General features: G+C 36.7%; 1 protein-coding gene across 1 annotated transcript; it reads left to right on the top strand.

Moving 5' to 3' along the window:
* Positions 1-1,130: 1,130 nt before the first annotated feature.
* On the top strand, positions 1,131-16,907 carry LOC145996896 (serine/threonine-protein phosphatase PGAM5, mitochondrial-like). The gene is made up of 5 exons (XM_083133456.1): positions 1,131-1,152; positions 2,400-2,551; positions 3,864-4,051; positions 13,940-14,067; positions 16,332-16,907. The coding sequence occupies exons 2-5, from the start codon at positions 2,401-2,403 to the stop codon at positions 16,477-16,479; spliced, it is 615 nt and encodes a 204-aa protein (XP_082989582.1). The 5' UTR covers positions 1,131-1,152; position 2,400; the 3' UTR covers positions 16,480-16,907.
* The last annotated feature ends 1,345 nt before the right edge of the window (positions 16,908-18,252 follow it).

The raw sequence follows: 18,252 nt of genomic DNA, 5'->3' as shown, positions 1-18,252 counted from the left end.
ATCAGCACAGAAGGACGCACGCAAAGCATAATCAGTGTCTTTTAAGGCTTGAACTACTTTCAAGTGGTAGGGTTTAATTTGTAAACGTTTCTGCAGAACCTGCCAGACAGTTTTCTGTGGGAGTTGAAGTTCTCTCACTACCCGGTAGGTGGACTTCTGTGGACTCCGCACGAAACATGTGCACACTCGTTCCACTGTCTCTTCCCCAGTCGACAGCCAGTCGATTTTCATTTACAGATGCATTCCGAATCTCTGAAATGTTCATACCACTTATGAATGGCCTTCCCCGTAGGTGGTTCTCTCTGATATTTGGTACGAAAATGCCGTTGCACACTAATCACAGACTTGTTCACATGCTAATCAAGCACACAGAAAGATCTCTCTTCTCCAGTCAACGCCATTTTCCTGCTCGCTGCTGACTCCTAGTGGTAGAAAGTGTAAACACTGCGTGGAAACTAAACTTTGAAAGTTAACCTTTCGAAGCGCATGTCTCACAATAACATATGTTTATTAGATTTCACAGAATAAATTTCTGTAATCAGGTCCATCATTTTGACTTACCCTGTATATTTAAATACAAATGTAGTATAATAAGTTAATCAAGTAAGAAACAAGCATGGGTAAGCTTATCATCTATGCAGAATATATTGCTGTTTTAGAAGCCTGTCAAGAAGCAAAGTGGATTAAACCAATCAATCAAGGAAACGAAAGATAATTATACTGAACAAATTGTAATACAGGAAGACAATCAAAACGGTGTTAAAATGATTGACAGTGAAAGGGTAAACCTGAACAAAGTACATAGATGTAAAATATAATTTTGTTTGGAATTTAGTTCAAAAGAGTGAAATAGCACTTCAGTATTGTCCAATAGATACAATTGCTGATATTTTGACAAAAGCATTATACGATGTAAAAACAAAATAACTTTGTAGATTAATGGGTTTCGAAGTAACTTGAATGTTATGTAAAATTGTATACTTTATTGCATCGTTGAGGAGGTGTGTTGGTATGTAGCAACAATACATAAAGTCAGATTGTCAAGAGGTGAAACACTACATGTATAATGTTTGTTAGTAGTCTGTGAGCAGACAGATTTTTGTATCTATCAATATTCTGTGCATCTCTTATCTTCCTATACAGCATATGCAGGTGATACACATAGTATGTGATCCTTTCCGTTAGTTCTACATATGTGCTGATTAAAGATACATACTTTTTGTTGAAAGCTGGACTTTCATTGCATCATTTATCCAAATTTACTAACATCCCCTTCAACCTATATATCTTGTAAATGCTGGGAAAGATCTTACATATCCTTACACATGCTACCAGAGCCCCAGGACTGAACTTAGCTGCTCACTTACTAATCCCTTATCCATGCCCATCCATTCAATTTCAGCCAATATTCCCACCATCCAGCAAACAGTCAAGCACTAGTCAATGTGTCTGTTTCTTTTTCGTTGCCAATGCTGACTATCGCCCTCCATCATCTGGCTACACTGCAGTACAATGTCATTTTTGTTTCTCCTGTGAACAGGAGGCTGCAAAACATGGAATCTTACATTTTTCGTGAAGTGCTTACTGTTTCCTTCCTTATTTATTTACCCATCTTTGTGGCTTGTTTTCTTTCTATTTTCATCCACACACACACATATACAAGTGTGGATAATTTAATGTATAGCCATATAGTGTTTTCTTTACTATTATTATTTTTATTATTAATGCTATATTTTCCTTCTATTTTCAAGTTAACTTTCTATTAGTACTATTCACGTCTTAGAGATTTTAACTCATTTGTCCTAACACACTGCGACCTTCGTTTTATGACTAACATAAAACATCATTACTTTTATTCAATTATTAGCATGTAAGATCTTACATGTAAACCAAGCTTGTTCCAAGAACACCGGAATAATCTTGGTCCACCATATCCATGAGATGTTAACAAGATCTGACTTTAACACCTCATGCCTCCCTGATGGCACATTGGTAGTGCTGTCACTTTGTAATCAAAAGGTCCTGGGTTTGATACCCAGTGGAGGCACTTTAAACTGTAGGTTCAATTCCGAGTAGCCTTACTGTGCATAAAGTGAACTTAAAACATCAACTCAATCAAACAATTTAATACCTCATACATGTACAATCGAAACCATCAAGAAAGAAGGAGGAAAAGAAAAAAGGGGGAAACAAGATGCCACGAATCAGACATCCCATTTATTATTATTATTATTATTATTAAGGGACCAGGGCATTAAGCACATATTCCTGAATGTATACAGGTGGAGGTTTGGCATCTTCAGGGGTTCGCCCGTTTTTCTCACCTCTTAGGTTTATGCATTCAAATTTCCATAAATGAAAATTAAAGGGTTTCAGTGTTTTACGTTTCTGTTTTACAGCATGGATCAAACAGCACTTGAAAAGGACAGCAAGAAGCAAGATGATGCAGACCAAAAAGCTCCTTCCAGCTTTAGAAATGTAATACTGATCAGGCATGGGCAATATGACATGTCTGGAGTATTAGATGAAGAGCGTGTACTCACTTCATTAGGTGTGTTGCACTCATCTTCTATAGCAGTGTGTTCCTTTTTAGTTTAATGACTGATTGTGCTTTTTTTTAGAAAACTATTATTTCTCCCCTTTTTTTGATAAATACCAGCAAGAAAATCAGGCGAAACCAGGGCTGGCTCATTAGCTTACTTGGTAGAGCTATGCCATTCCAAAGACATGGGCTTGAAGTCCCGGTTGAGCCTGGTTAAATTTCTGAACATTTCAGTAAATAAAGCAATTATTTGAAATAAAATAAAATTGCTACAATTATCAAGTATAATCATTACAAAATACTAAAATTGGTATCACTCATATGCAAGTTATGTGGAAATGATAAAAAGCTAAAACTATACAGAGCAATGATATGTTACAAAGCACCAGAAAAGTATGTGAAACAAAGTAATTGTAAAATAATTTCTTGTTTAACATAATTATACTGGCTGAAGGTATGAAACATGCTAATACATGGGCCAGTCAAAAAGTTAGTTGCACCAACATGAAAGAAATAGCATATGGAATATGGAGGCATGAAAGCACACTACCAAAACTACTTTTCTACATGATCACAAAATCTGTTCAAAAATTTGTCATAGCATGACATGATTTTATCTATACCTTGTTTGAATAATTCACATCCAACTTTCTATAATTATTATTATGTTGCAGTTTTAACTTCATCAGAATGATATCAACATTTCAAAATCACTGACACATCTTTCATCACTGATATCATCGTCTTAACTGCATTCACCATCATTGCTTGCTACAGAGCATGGAATCAATGCATTCAGCATCTTTTCCAGATCACAACTGTCCATTCTGCAAGCAGACTGTGCTACCACTAACCTGAATGCAATCAGTCTCTCTGATTTTCACAGACACAAACAGAACTCCCTGATGGCATAGTGGTTCGAACCCCACTTTAAATTCTAGGGCCAGTCCCGATTAGTCTATCTGTGAACACATGGACTTAAAACAACAAATCAATCACAGATACAAACAACCTACTAAGTCCAGACATGAACAGGCATCAGGCAGAGAACTGTGGTCATCTGTATTCAGACAGAGAGAAGAAGCTACCGAGAAGCTTAGAACCAAATTGTTTCCAAGAAAATAAAATAATTTTAGCCCCTTGTATCTCAGAGATATGGTATGGCCGATGTAGGGTTAATAATTACTTTATATCTATTTGTGAACTATTTACTGAATTTTCCATGCAAAATGCTAAGAATATGGTGTATTGAATTTTAGCATGTGGCATTACATTTAAATGTGTCCACGCATTGATCTTCTTGTGAACCTTTTCTCCACAGGCAAAAGTCAAGCAGACCTAACAGGAAGAAGACTGAAGGCCTTAGGCTTCAACTACACTAGAATCCTATCATCCACCATGACAAGGGCAATGCAAACTACCAAAGAAATTAGTGAGCATTTTCCAAGTGTAGCACAAGAGAAATGTCACTTATTGAGAGAGATTGAGTCTATTGTGCCACCACCAACAGTAAGTAATGGGCTTTATCAAAAATATTCGTAAAGAGGATAAACACAGACGTGTCCCTTACAATAACAATAGTCTATTTTAAGTGCTGAGCACAGCATAAAACCTAATACAACACTAAGCAGTGGCAGCTCATGCTACTTATTGTTATGAGGGCTGCAATCATAAAAAAAACAAAAAAAAACAAGTATTTTTATGTCTTATTTCTCTTGCAGACTTTAAATACTGTACTGAATTATTCATAGTATTTACTTGTACGATTTACCATTCAGAACACCAGATTATATAACTTACTGCCAAAAAACAAATAACTCTTTGAATCGATTCGAAATCAAACTATCTATCACGCACTTACTGACAAGCGAAATGGACACGTTACATGGCCGGCCACTGTTTCTCTCGGTAATCACATGTTTATGCGCGGTGTCGCCATATCATAGTGTGAGAGCTTTTGATTTCTACCGCTTGGCAGCACCACCGTAAATTAGACTGCACATTGGACTGCAGGGAATGCAGTCTGCTTTTTTGCATTGACAAGGGCCTAGCAGGGAGGGAAGTGGAAGCAGTGTTTACGTTAGAGTTAACATGGAGATGTACTGGCAGTCCCTGAGGGGAAAGTTGCTTCATATATCAGTTTGCTGGTTGTTGCGTGCCAAGTGAATTTGAAATCTCCACACAGTGCCACGGGACGCAGCAAGATAGCTTAGGTGAAGTATAAATATTTAATTTTTGCACTAATGGCAACAAAATATAATCTGTTTGGCCCCGCAGTCTTGCAGCCCCCACTTCATCGCCTGCCACTGGTACTAAGTCAAGTAAAAAAGTACAACTTACATGGATAAATTATGTAAGATGTAGAATAATATAGTGAAAGCCACATATTTACATTTCAAGTTATAATTTTCAGCGAGATCTTCTACTATGCCTCTAATAGTAATAATTGATTATTGTAAATTCATCAATGGCCAGATACAGCACCACATTCAATTTCTACAATTAATTCACAATACATCATCTACAATTAATTCACAACACATCATCCTTTAACAGGGTGTCTACCAAAATAACAAATCCAAAATTCTTGACTTTTCATGACATTTGCTTGACCTTTCTTCCCCTTTTTCTTGACCTTTTTTTTCCATTTTTCTTAACATTAATTTAATTGCCCTCTATTTAAGTAGTTGGAAATTAAGAAAATATACGAGGAGCGCTCAAAAAGTAATGCTCCACATTTTTTTCCTTATTACTGGTTCAAGATATCGAAGTGTCCTGTTCCTCAGTCCGACTGTGATGCTTCCTTAGTTTATGTGCAGAGTTTCATGTTCGACCGATTGGCGGTAGCAGTGTAGCGGTGAGTAAAGGTGGCAGGTCTGTGTGACACTTGTTACAAACAGGGATCGGTAATTGAATTCTTGGTGGCCAAGAACGAAAGTGTGGTGAATATTCACAAATGGGTTGTGGGCACACCATTACGAACCAGAGACAAAGAAACAATCAATGGAGTGGGCCACACACAATCACCAAGAAAGAAGAAGTTCAAAACAACAGCCTCTGCCGGTAAAGTGATGATCACAGTGTTCTGGGTCATGTTTGGGGTCGTTCTTGTTGATGTTTTGGCCCAAGGTGAAAGAGTAAATTCTGACAGGTACATCAACATGTTGGAGCAACTGAAGAAACGCTACAGGAGAGTGAGACCAGACAGTAATGTGAAGGATGTGTTGCTTTTGCATGCAAAACCACACACGAGCCTGAAAACCACTGAGGCAAATGCCAGATTGGGGTTCTCTGTACTCCCCATTCTCCTTACAGCCTCGCTCCTTCTGACTTCTATCTCTTTGGGCCAATGAAGGATGCACTGTGAAGTGTGAAATTTGAGGACAATGAGAGTGTGGTTCGTGCTGCGAAAACATGGTTGAAGAAACAGCCCGCAAGCTGGTACAGGGATGGCATACAAGCCCTTGTTCCAAGGTGGTGTAAGGCCATAGCAGTGAAGGGAGATTATGTTGAAAAATAACATGTATAGAGGATACATACAACAATATTCTGTAGCAATATCATTAACGTCAATTAAATTGAGAAAAAAAATGTGGGGCATTACTTTTTGAGTGCTCCTTGTATATTTTTATTTAATGAAAAACTCCTAACTGAAGCTGTACTTTAGCAAGAGATTTAGACTTGCTTTAATTATTAATGAATGTAAAAATTAATGCTTCAGATGTCATCCTGGATGAGGAATGGCCACATTACTTTATTTAATATATTTACAAAACTTCATGCATGCAAGAATGTAATTCTTAAGAAACAAAGTGAACAAATCTTAATCACAACTCAATACAATTTTAGATTTCCAAGTATTAAATTTTATAAAATCCCAGAACAGGTATATAACAATGTAAATTCAAAAAACAGCACAAATTCGAATACAAGCATAATATTTTGATTTCTTGACCTTCATGTTGAATTCTTGATTTTCTTGATATTTTTGACTGGTAGACACCCTGTTTAAATTATCTACAAGAGCATTTTATCAGTTCACCACCACTGTTACTGTTAACTGTAATATGGGAATTGCGTCTAGTGCTATATTTGGGAACCTTTAGGCAATAGCTCTCATGAAATGGTCACTATCAATCAATGATGAGAGCACTTTATTTATTTATTTACTTACTCAGAGTTTCAGATACAGTTTTATTTGGACATTTTACACTGAGACAACATAAAGTAGAAACAAAAAATAACAAAAGATAAAAACAATAACAACATGGGATAGATTTGCATGTTCTTGGTCAGTAATACATAAAAATTACGTTCAGGAAGGAAAATATCTACATTGAGGGGAAGTTTGTTGTAGATTTCTGGCAGCCTGTAAAACAAGGAGCGTTGTATACAGTGCATTTCTAAAGTCCCCGAACTCCAATCTAAGAAAATGATAAACAATTATAAAATCTTCACATTTCAATTATTATAACATGAAAATATTTACATGTGACTACAGTTTTTTCTTACATAAGGATGAACAAAAAAGTTTAACATTTAGAGATGATGTTGAAAATGTTTACCATCAACTTCTAGGCACAAGTTAACATGATGACACATATTGGAGGCCACTTTGTGCAGTGTTGTGACCGGGATGTCGCTCACGGTATGTCCTGGATTGTCCTTGGATTGTTTTTGTACACTATGTTCTTAAGATCCACACAAATGGAACCAGGCCTCATCAGTTTGTTAACCACATTGTTCCGTGTAAATCTATTGACAATAATTTCTGTGTTTCTCAAAATCCAACGGGCATAGCTCTTAAACTACTCACACCTTGTATGCTTGGAACTTCAGACGTTTTGCAGCCCTGTGACAAGATGACAAAGATTTTCCTACCTCTTGTGAAAGCCGCCTCAGGGACTTCCTAGGGGAGTTCTGCAATTTTTCACCAACATCCACAAGAAAGTCTTCTGTGAAAATTGATGTTCGTCCGCTCCTTAGCTTATCTGCAACATTTCCTGTTTCACGAAACCTTTTTATTAAATCATACACTGTTGTTTTTCCAGGTGAAGGAGCATTCGGATATCTCCTATGAAAGATCTCTATACAGCGTTCGTATGATTAAACTTGAAAGTAAGCTTCGAAAACAGCAACCCTCTGCCCCCGTGTAAGATTCATGGTGAACTGAATTTGTGCGCATTTTCAACTGGACATCTGGCTTTCATTCTTGCTGCCTACTGCGCATGCATCATTGTTCATTGTCATCTAGTGTTGATTTGTATGTTCCAACAACACCAACAATCACAAGCAACAGTTTCTAAAAAAAGTTGCATTGTTGCTCGACAATGAATTTTTAAAGTCAGAGTTTGGGGACTTTAGAAATGCACTGTAGAAGGGAAAGCCTAGTGGTCGGGTTGTGGAAGAGTTGCAGGTTGTGTGTTTGCTTTTGGGGTACCCTAAGTGTGAATTCACTGATTAGGAGATCTGTTCTGATTTGGCCATTTATTACCTTGTATAAAAATTTCATGTCAGCTAGATCACGACAAAAGGATGAAGAGTGAATATTCAGAGCACCCATGGTGTCTGATTTAGATACATGTCGGAAATAAGGTATTCTATGGTGAACAATAGCAAGAAAGAAACTGTGAACAGAATCTATTCTGGTAAGATTGGTTTTTGAGGTCATTGCCTAAATTGGAGAGCAGTATTCAAGGATGGGTGAGATGAAAGATTTAAAGAATAAGGCAAGAGATGATGGGTTTTGAACTCCGCTAAATCTGTAGTAAGATTACACTTACTTTATTATTCACAGTATAAAAAGTATAAAAACTTACGTGAGTGAGTATAATAGTTACGGGGTTTAACCCCCCCCCCCTTGAGCTTGTGAAATATTATGAAAAATGCTGTGGAAAAAAATTAAATGGCCAATTTTTCACAGTCAAAGATCTAGGACAATACTATTACTATTACTACTACTACTAATAATAATAATTTGAATTATTATTTCCATGCAGCATGGAGTAAAGCACAGCATTCCAAACACACGCGTCTTTCAGAGTGATGCCTTGAGGTTGGGTTAGGGTAACTATGATTTAAAAGAGAAAAAAGTTGTTTTGTATCTCAGTTGCAACAATGTTCAATACACTGCTGTATGCAGGATTTTTTTTTTCGGGAGGGGCTGGAATAGTAAATGTGGATAGCACATGGCTTTGTTTTGGAGGGCAGGATGCATAATAAAATATTTCGTATTTTTGGAGCTTTTCAGTCTATTAAAATTGTATTCAAAGACAAAAATGGTAATCGGGATTCACTTTAAAAGAGGTTTCGCATTTACACATTTTGATTTTTTAAAGTTCTTAACGGATCTTCATTTGAAAATTCTGATTTTCTCAAAATTTCCATAGGGGCTGGAACACCATCGGCCACCCCTCTACATATGCCAGTGTTCAACGAACATGTATTTTTTTTGTGTGTGAACAATGAGAATTAACTAAATAAAGTTCTTGGTACGTTGTAAGAGGCTAATGTATAGACAAAGGCTACGCAGACAAGAATACAGTCACCAGTCTGCCTTCCCATTGTATTGTTTACCGCAGCACATTTGAATGTCTTTTCTCTTTAAAATGTCTCACCTTGTTGACTACACATTTATTCAAATGACAATAAGCTTAACAATTACAAAATGTTTTGTTGGTAAGAACAGCGAGACAATTCAGATGCGAATTATCAGGGACATTTATGCGGGAAAGAAGCTGGAAAAATTCCGACTAATTCCGGGAATCGAACCTGGATCGCCCACGTGGTTGTCAGACGCTCTACCAATCACACCATCGCAGCTCCTTGGATGAGTTCCATACTTTGATTATTTCAATTTATTTTAATATATTTTCTTGTATTTATGGATCTTCTTCACACTTGAAATATCTCACCTCGTTGACCAGACAATTATTTCGTAACAAAGAAACAAAAAAATGCTCCCAGGATTTGATAAAAATCGAATGACAAGAAAGTAATTTTGTTCTAATGTTTTCATAAATACTATATTTATGTAGATCTCTACTACTTAATAGTAGTAGTAGTAGTGGTATTAGTAGTATTATTAGTATTAATTTAGATAATTAATTAATTATAAGTATTATTAATTAATTATAAGTATTATTAATTAATTGTGATTATTATTATTTAATTAAAGTGTAATAAAACAATGGTAATGTGAATTTGGAAAAGAAAGTTTTAGAAATAACACCCCCCTTGATGAAATCCTGCATACGCTACTGATTATACTCACTCATGTAAGTTTTTAATACTTTTTATACTGTGAATATATTTAGTGAGTAAATGCACAAATTCAGAATGTACATTACTTTATTACTTCTTCTTAAGTGCAGTGTATGTAATTTAAGTCATTCCAACCACCAACCACTCTCATATTTAAATATTACATAACAATTCTGACTTTTCATACACAAATGTCTGATAAATAATTTCTGAATTAATTCTATTTTTCTGCATGGCATTTAGATGTTGAGCTCCATAATTCACTACCATCTTCCAGCAATGCGCCCCAGTCCCGCACTATGGCTGTGTGGTTTAAGGCATCATGCTTTGGGCTCTAGCTACAGAATGCACACAGGTTCGAGTCTCCTGGGAGAAGCGTAACAAATTTTCTCCTGAGATTTCAGCCAGTTTATGGGACCAGTGGCCACCCACCACCGTGAAGAAATTAGGGAGCTATGAATGAGTAGGGTAAATAGGCATAGGAAACCTACAACAACGAATGGGGTCAGTTGTGCTGACCATACATCACTCGGTAACTGGTTCGATGCTCTCCCACCTCACAGGTGGTAGTGAGGCTGGCAGTCGATAGGTGGGCCCTAGCCCTCGTGGGCTACTGTGCCATGGATTTCGAGCAATGGACATACAATTGAGACATAAAAGCATAAATTTTTCAATCTGTCAAAAGAAGATCAATTAAAAACTATGAAACCTAGCAACTTTTTAGCCTTTTTACAAGCTTTTTTAAATGTGCTCATCAAATAATAGTGTTGAATCAATAATTATTACTAGATTCTTACAACTCGAACACAGTAACACCTTTTGAAATTTAACAAAATAATTGAAAACAACACTTTGCATTTATTAAAATTTATTTACATTGCATTGTTTTCACACCATTGTACAATTCTCTGAAGAAAATTTTGTAACTTTAAAACATCTGAGCCATTTTATATAACACTAAAAACTTTTCGATCATTAGCATATAAAAGACAAGGTGAGTCAATGACACTAAGCAGTGCATCAAGTTAACTTTGCAGCACGTCATATGTATCAATCTGTGCAAGAACTGAGATCAGAATCTTACTTGCAAGTTTGCCTCAACTGCCGTGCTGTAAACATTGCAGGCACTGAGAAAATCCACAGTATTGCCAACCACACAACACATCAAAACCTGCACATACATGTCAAACGGAATGTATTTTTGCTTCTTTTTGTCTCCTGAACCATACAATTTTTAAAGTGCTTTCTGCACATAGATTATGTAATAAATGTGTCATTGCTTAATATAAATCACGAAATATTTTCGAAACATGAGGGCATGTGTGTATATTTCGAGCACAGAAAAAAGAAAAACACAAAGGTAAAAGTAAACGACAGGCTCCTCTTGAATTTAATGACAAGTTATTGTTTCTGGCTTAGAAATAAATAAATATGTGAAAAACTTGGTTGCTTCATTCGCAATACATCCGGTACTATAAGACACACACACTTCAAGTTTATATTACCGAAAAAATCTTGTTTGTTATTGGTTGGTTGGTTGAATTGGTGTTTTAAGTCCACTTTATGCACAATAAGGATTATCGGGACTGGACTTACAGTTTAAAGTGGGATTCGAACTACTATGTACCTCGACCGGGTATTGAATCTGGAACATGATTTGTTATTGGTGATATATACAATGGAGTGCATTGTCTGTTACTATTACTTTGTTTGGTTTAAATTTATGAATCACTTCACTAAACCAGGATTCAAATCTCCATCTATCCATTTCTTGGTGATAATCAGCATTCCCTTGCTTTGCATGGAACAGTAAAAATGCATCTTCAACAAAGCCTTCTTTGCTGCCAGTGGGTGAAACAATAAGCCTCCCCCTTTCCCATCAGTTGCTTCAGCCCTGGTGGTGGTTTAGCATGGTGGTATCCTTCCATGCTTCAATCAATACACGCCCTGCGTTGACACACGTCTCATCCAAATTATAAACATGTTTCTTCTCATGGCGATATCTTTTAATACCGTGGAGATTCTTTTGTCATAAAACAACAACCAATCGGTTCCTCCTCCTAAACTCAAACTGCAAATCATTCAACACCTGAGACACAGTTCGTGTGCATATTGATGGCAAATCACCTCATGCCCAGTTTCATTTTGGTCTTGTTGTCGTAAAGAGGAATGTGCATTTAAAACAACACCCCTTCGGATGATAACCAAAATAACACTCCAGCACAACTACTCACTGAACAAGAGACCTCGATTCAGTCATTGTCGCTGCTGTATAGCATGATTAGCAATGAATCACGATAAACATAGGGTTAAAATAGTGGGATGTACAACACTGGTATCACTGATTCCACACGCTCTACAACGTATTCAGTCTTGCTTGAGTTGCTCTTGAGCTTGAGTGTTTCTTCCGCATAATAGACATTCCAGTTGGCGAATCTGCAGATCCAAGTTCGTCTGCACAGATTGCAAATGGTAAAGTCCAAACCTGCTAATGGATGTATCATTTTGTCTGTATATTACAAATTGTATAACTTTTTTCTTGCAAATATTCAGTTGTGTCGGAATAGAACCCTTCTCAGCAGAACTATATTCTGGGTGCACATTTGGATCAATATACGCGAAAACCTGCTGCACACTTGACGCGCAGCTTAGTCATGACTTGATTGGTTTGCTTTATTTTACTTTGCTTTTTGTGCCACTTTTGGCTAATTTGCAAAGATGGGGATGAGTGATGATATGATAAAATTGATGAATGGACCCTCGCAAACATCCATGCCCTTGCTGGGATTCGAACCCAACACTGGTCATGACATTGTTAATAAAAATTGCAAATAATGAAGTCATACGTAACAATTTCCCAATGAAATAAAAGCTTCTTCTGTCATGCTAACATGGCCTTAGATCACTATTTGTTTGATCCGACATATTTTTAAACCTTGCTTTAAGTTTTACCTTGTACATCATAATGGTTCAAAACTTAGTAAATGAAAACTCTTGTTCCACAGTGTCCAGTTCTCATTTTTTTGCACTTTTTCTTTCATTTCCATTTTAACCACTTCTGCAGTAATAAATAAAAATTTAACTTTGCTTTAATTTTTGGGGGATGTTAAGGTTAATCATATGTCATAAATTGAGTCTACTACAGGTTATGAAAGGTGTCTCAGCAGTTCATAACTTTGTATGTATTGTTTGAATATAAATATATACATGAATGGCTTATTGCAGAAAGGGACCTGAGTCACTTTCGCACGATTCTGAGAAAAACAAGAAAAATCGTATAATATTGAGAGTGTAAGAAAGAAATGTGCTGTTGTTGGCTCAAATTTTTAGCATAATGAATAGTTAATTTTGCAACCCTAAATGCGCCCTCCTGCAGTATGCTGCTAGAGACAGAGGAGATGAAAAAGTTGTGACTTGTTTTCAATAGAGCGTAATGACAATGACATACCATGACCAATTATTCTGTAACCAATTCTGAAGGTTGGGCACTTCAATTTACGTTAAAGAATCTAAGAACACTATTGTGATGCCTGTGAGGGCCATTGTTTAAAATACCAAGTGTCATGCTTGTGGCTACTGGTTCCTTTACTTGTTTTGTAAGCTTTGATTGACTGATTCCATTAATTTTACTCTGCTTTTCTGCCATTTTGGCTCATCACGACAATGAGGATGAGTGATATGATGATATTGATGAAGGGACATTCACAAACAATACCCATGTTCAGGTCGTTTTATGTGTATGTTATGTAATACTTTGTCTCCCACTATTGCAACAACTGAAGCACAGCATGTGCAGCACATGAACTGGCTACACCAGAGCTCCTAGTGGCACACAGGGCAACAACAGGAACTGATGCCAGCCCAGCAGTGAAGCAACAAGTTCCCAAGTGAATGGTGGCAGGGGCCACCAAAATCAATATAACATTTATAAGTAAGTCTCACAGATATAATTAGGATTTTTTTTTTTTGGTGTATTTATTTTAAAACTGTGCCTTTCATTCCTCAAACATGAGTAACAATATAGCTGTGGAGAGTTTCTGGAAACTTGCTTGAACACATTATAATAGTTCATTGTGTTGTAAGTAGCAGCAACGAGAGTAATTATACTACTTCTCCCTTTGTATGTGACAACAGGAAGAGGAGAGGAAAAGAGTCGAGGCAGCTTACTTAAAATATATTGGTGAGACAGACGAACAACAGGAAGGAAATAGCTATGAGATTATTGTCTGCCATGGACATGTCATCAGATATTTTATATGCAAGTAAGTGCTTAATTTCATAGCTTGTATTAATGTAAATATGTTTACATCACTACTAATTCAACAAGAACAAACTAATATATAGATTGATTGATTACACCTTACAAATGTTCAATATGTCCTCCCTTGGTGACTTGACAGATGTCAATTCTGCAATCTTGACTGTAGTCCACAGTCTCAGACGATGGCCCCGGCCTACCTGTACGTTTTACGTCTATCGAGTCACCAAGTGAGGATATATCAAACATTTGTAAGGTTGGTTAAAAACTTGGACATTACTCTATTGTTTGATATGCTCTCATTCCTGTGCGTGAGTTGGGGTCTGAGCAACAGACTTCCAAAATCCCGGAGGGAATTATGAAACACACTGTATACTATGACTTCTTGTTGACCATCTTTGGAAATACAATCTCCCTACTCTTGGTGGAACTAATTCACCTCAGCTAACTATGTGAGAGTATTTAAGTATTTAAACTTAGTGGAACGACAGAGATCTAGATTTGATCTCTGGTTGAACCACAATTTTCACGATTGATTGAGTTAGGTTATTTAGAGTTCCTTTTCTGCCATATTTGGGTAATCATGATGATGAGGTTGAGTGATGATAAGATGAAATTGATGAATGGATTCTCGCAAACAACACCCATGCCTAGGCTGGGATTCGAATCTGGGACTCCTAGTACCATAGCAGGTATATTGCAATATGATGTGAAGGCATATGGAGGTAGGATCCTCCCACACATTAACAATATCGGACATTTGTGGGGATGATTTGATCAGCTCCATGCTCAAGCCATTTTTACCTCCCCAGGGTTTCCCCCACATACCCATTTATTAGAGGCAGGGTGAACCTCAGAGCCACTCTGTGCAGGGACGTTACTCGAAAAATTCCCACCACAACTATCCAGGAATTGAACCCAGGTATCCCGTGTGATAGTCAGACACCCTAGCAATGACCACGCAGCTCCAGAAGTCGAAGGTGACTCAAAAACTACATATTGGGTGCACTGTGAACTAGCCTGGTTCGTGCAAATGCACATGGTGAGTGGGAATGAATGAATGATTCAAAGTTTTTGAGTGCATCAACAATGGCCATTTTGCACCCTTCAGTGCATAGCTAAAAATCCTTATCTGTGGGTTAATTGAAGGGGTGTAAAAAGCCTTGAGAAAAGTTATAAGTGCAAGCAAGGATTATCTATTACAGGCTGGGACACTCAGCATATTCTCCATTGACTTGTGCGAACACTTTTCTAAGGCCTTATAAACCACAGACTATTCATACCCAGTACAAGCAGAGCCATCTGGTGGGGGAAGACAACATACTCAAACGGTGAGGAACTATCAATTAATATGCATATCGATGTTTGAGCTCGATACTTGGAAAGTAAAGCGACTTTTTTCATTGAAATGTAATGAATTTAAAAAAGAAATAATTAAAATTGTGGATTCTAGTCTTGGATTGTCCAAAGGAAAATCTAGAAAATATTATAATTTCTTATACATTTACTAAACATATATGATATTGGGTCATTTTCTGGTTTTCGTAAAATTCAAGACAAGAAACAAGATTTTAATTCTTACACTAAAAATCTTACTTGATGGTTCATTATTGTAATTGATTGCAGTTTTTTCTATTATTTACATTGGAGTTTAATGATTGCAATCCACGTGATATGCAATGAGATGAACAATAATAGAACCAAAATATATCCCCCTTTCACTAAAATAACAAACTACCCATAACGCAGCACATTTACCAAAGAAGAAAAATTATATTGTGGAATTACAATGAATTTCATCGTATGCAAACATAGAGGAAGAATTAGCTACATAATGTCAAACTGTAAGAATTTGTAACGTTGACTACATACATTTTTTTATTTGATTTGTCAACGTTGACCTTGCACATTGTCTTCTTACTGGCATTAATTAAAAATCATTTACTATTCCAAAATATTGTAAATATGTCTATGTTTTCCTTTAAAATAATAACTATTCACGTATGCAGCCAATGTTTCTGCTATGGGGAGACAGGCAGTCACCAATGTTTCTGGCCACATCAACTCAAATACTTAATGAAACTCATCTAGCCCCCCTCCCCTTTCCTCACACTCCATATCCCATGATTCAAAGTGACGTGCACAATTTCTAACAAATGTTGTAAGTAATTTATAATAATGAGGAAACTGTGTAGATGCTGATATGATAGGTCACTAGCTAGGGCTTTGTTTGAAAGAAAAATGTTTGACACAAAAATGTTATTCCAGGGCAATGCAATTTCCAGTAGAATTTGGGATAAAATTTTTGATCCATCATGCCAGCATTACGTGGCTGATTCTGCAACCCAATGGGCAAATTACTCTCAGGGCACTGAACGACATTGGCCACATGCCACCAGATATGATCACAAGGTAATGATGTCATTGTGTGAAGTCTTTATATGGTCCAATGTATTTCACAACTACGAACTGGCAGTGTGGAAATCACCGTGGTCTTTACATGTGTGATTCTGTTGTGCATTCAAGAGCTGTGTGTTGAAAGTGACCTGTTATTGCCATGTGTTAAGGAGAACGAATTTAATCATGTTCTATTGCATGCCTGCACTAGTGATTTAGTGATGTCGCACAGCAATCTTGTCATGAAGAGTGGATTATGTCTAATAGAAGTTTGTCACGATTTCATGGCAATATGTTCAGTATCCTCCAACTCTTCTTGAAAAGATTGAAATATGACTTCCGATTTGTGATGTAATTTTGCATAATGCTCTTTGCATATTCTGACTGGATGAAGTAAATACTGTTCACCATGTTACTGAAAATAGAACTTGTTAAATAAAACTTTGGACAGAGTTTGTGCATTGATTTCTTATATAAATACAAACACATGATGAATGAAACACATCTAAAAACATGAACAAGACTTTACACGCAAATGGTTGAGTTCCATATCTTCTTGTCAACACATCGGAACCCTTTCCAGCTCCTTCGGACAAGATTAGAAATTAACCTCTGATTGGTCGAGCATATGCTGGGCTCACTTTAAATTTTAATTAAATGCAATTTTAACAGTATTTAAAATATTGGCCTGGGGTGCTCTCTAGCTGACTTTTAGCATGTCACAAGTGATGTGTTCACATTCTTACGAGATGTTGCGATCGACAGGATGAGAGAGACCAACATTGTGGAAGGAGTGCTGTGAGAGTGAGCTGAGAGCTCACCTGCGACTGATTGTTACATTTTTTAAAAAATTTAGAATTGTGCATTATTTAGTCAATAAGTCTATGCTGTTTCACGTGACTTTTCATACCTACATGTATATGTCGTGTTAATCGAAAATACGAAATGGAACTGCTTCAGATTTCCTCATGGTAGCTTTGAGGAACATGCAATTTTTTCTAGGACTGAACCTAGAAATTTTTCACAGAGGCGCTCGATAAACTGGTGCATATCTGGGAAAAATGTTTCTACATTTGGTAAAAATCAAGTGGAAAAGCAGCAGTGAAAAATGTACCTATCTAGATAGTGGAAGCCAGGCCTGTAGCCAGGAATTCTTAATAGGGGGGGCTAAGTCAATCCTAGAGGGGGCAAATTTTTAATATATTGTGTTGCATTGGCAGATATAGCAGGGTACAGAGGGGGACTTGCCCCCTTCCTCCAAAAGGGATGATATGTTGAAACTCCAACGAACAAAAGAAGTTCAAGCAACCTCAAATAACAATATTTCGATAATGACCTTTCAGATTACCAAAGAATACAAAGAAAAAGTTTAACATAAATTGGCTAATCGGGACTATATCTACTTGACATTTACAGGTCGATAATATTAATAGACGATTAATATGTACCACCAGCTTTGGGCTTCTCTGCAGAACTGATTACGGAAGTCTTTTATAAATTGTGCTTCATAATGTTTCCCTCTAGTTTCCAGTATGCAAGATTTTTACGCACAAAGGAATCTAACGAGAATCCAACACCACCATTGTGTTGTGTTATGCAAGAAAAATCGAATTAATTAAATAATAATGGTTACATATTATCTACACTTTGATGAATTGTGTAAACATTTGTAATACATTTTTTGTAGGCCTACTTGCTAAAACATTAAAACATGGTCCGTTACTCCACCACTGATTCTATTTGCTTCAAATGAAAGACTCTTGCATCACTACAGACAATGATTGCCTACTGG

This window comes from Lepisma saccharinum, chromosome 13 (genome assembly GCF_977018435.1).
Source record: "Lepisma saccharinum chromosome 13, izLepSacc3.1, whole genome shotgun sequence".
Taxonomy (NCBI): domain Eukaryota; kingdom Metazoa; phylum Arthropoda; class Insecta; order Zygentoma; family Lepismatidae; genus Lepisma; species Lepisma saccharinum.
The sequence above is the reverse complement of the archived record's forward strand: the minus strand, read 5'-3'. Positions and strand labels throughout refer to the sequence as shown.

What these genes read in the sequence shown, in the direction of transcription:
- LOC145996896 (XM_083133456.1), top strand. Translation starts at nt 2,401, where the DNA reads ATGGATCAAACAGCACTTGAAAAGGACAGCAAGAAGCAAGATGATGCA. An exon ending in CTATTGTGCCACCACCAACA is followed by an intron (nt 4,052 to 13,939) that starts GTAAGTAATGGG and finishes ATGTGACAACAG; the next exon opens with GAAGAGGAGAGGAAAAGAGT. An exon ending in ATCAGATATTTTATATGCAA is followed by an intron (nt 14,068 to 16,331) that starts GTAAGTGCTTAA and finishes ATGTTATTCCAG; the next exon opens with GGCAATGCAATTTCCAGTAG.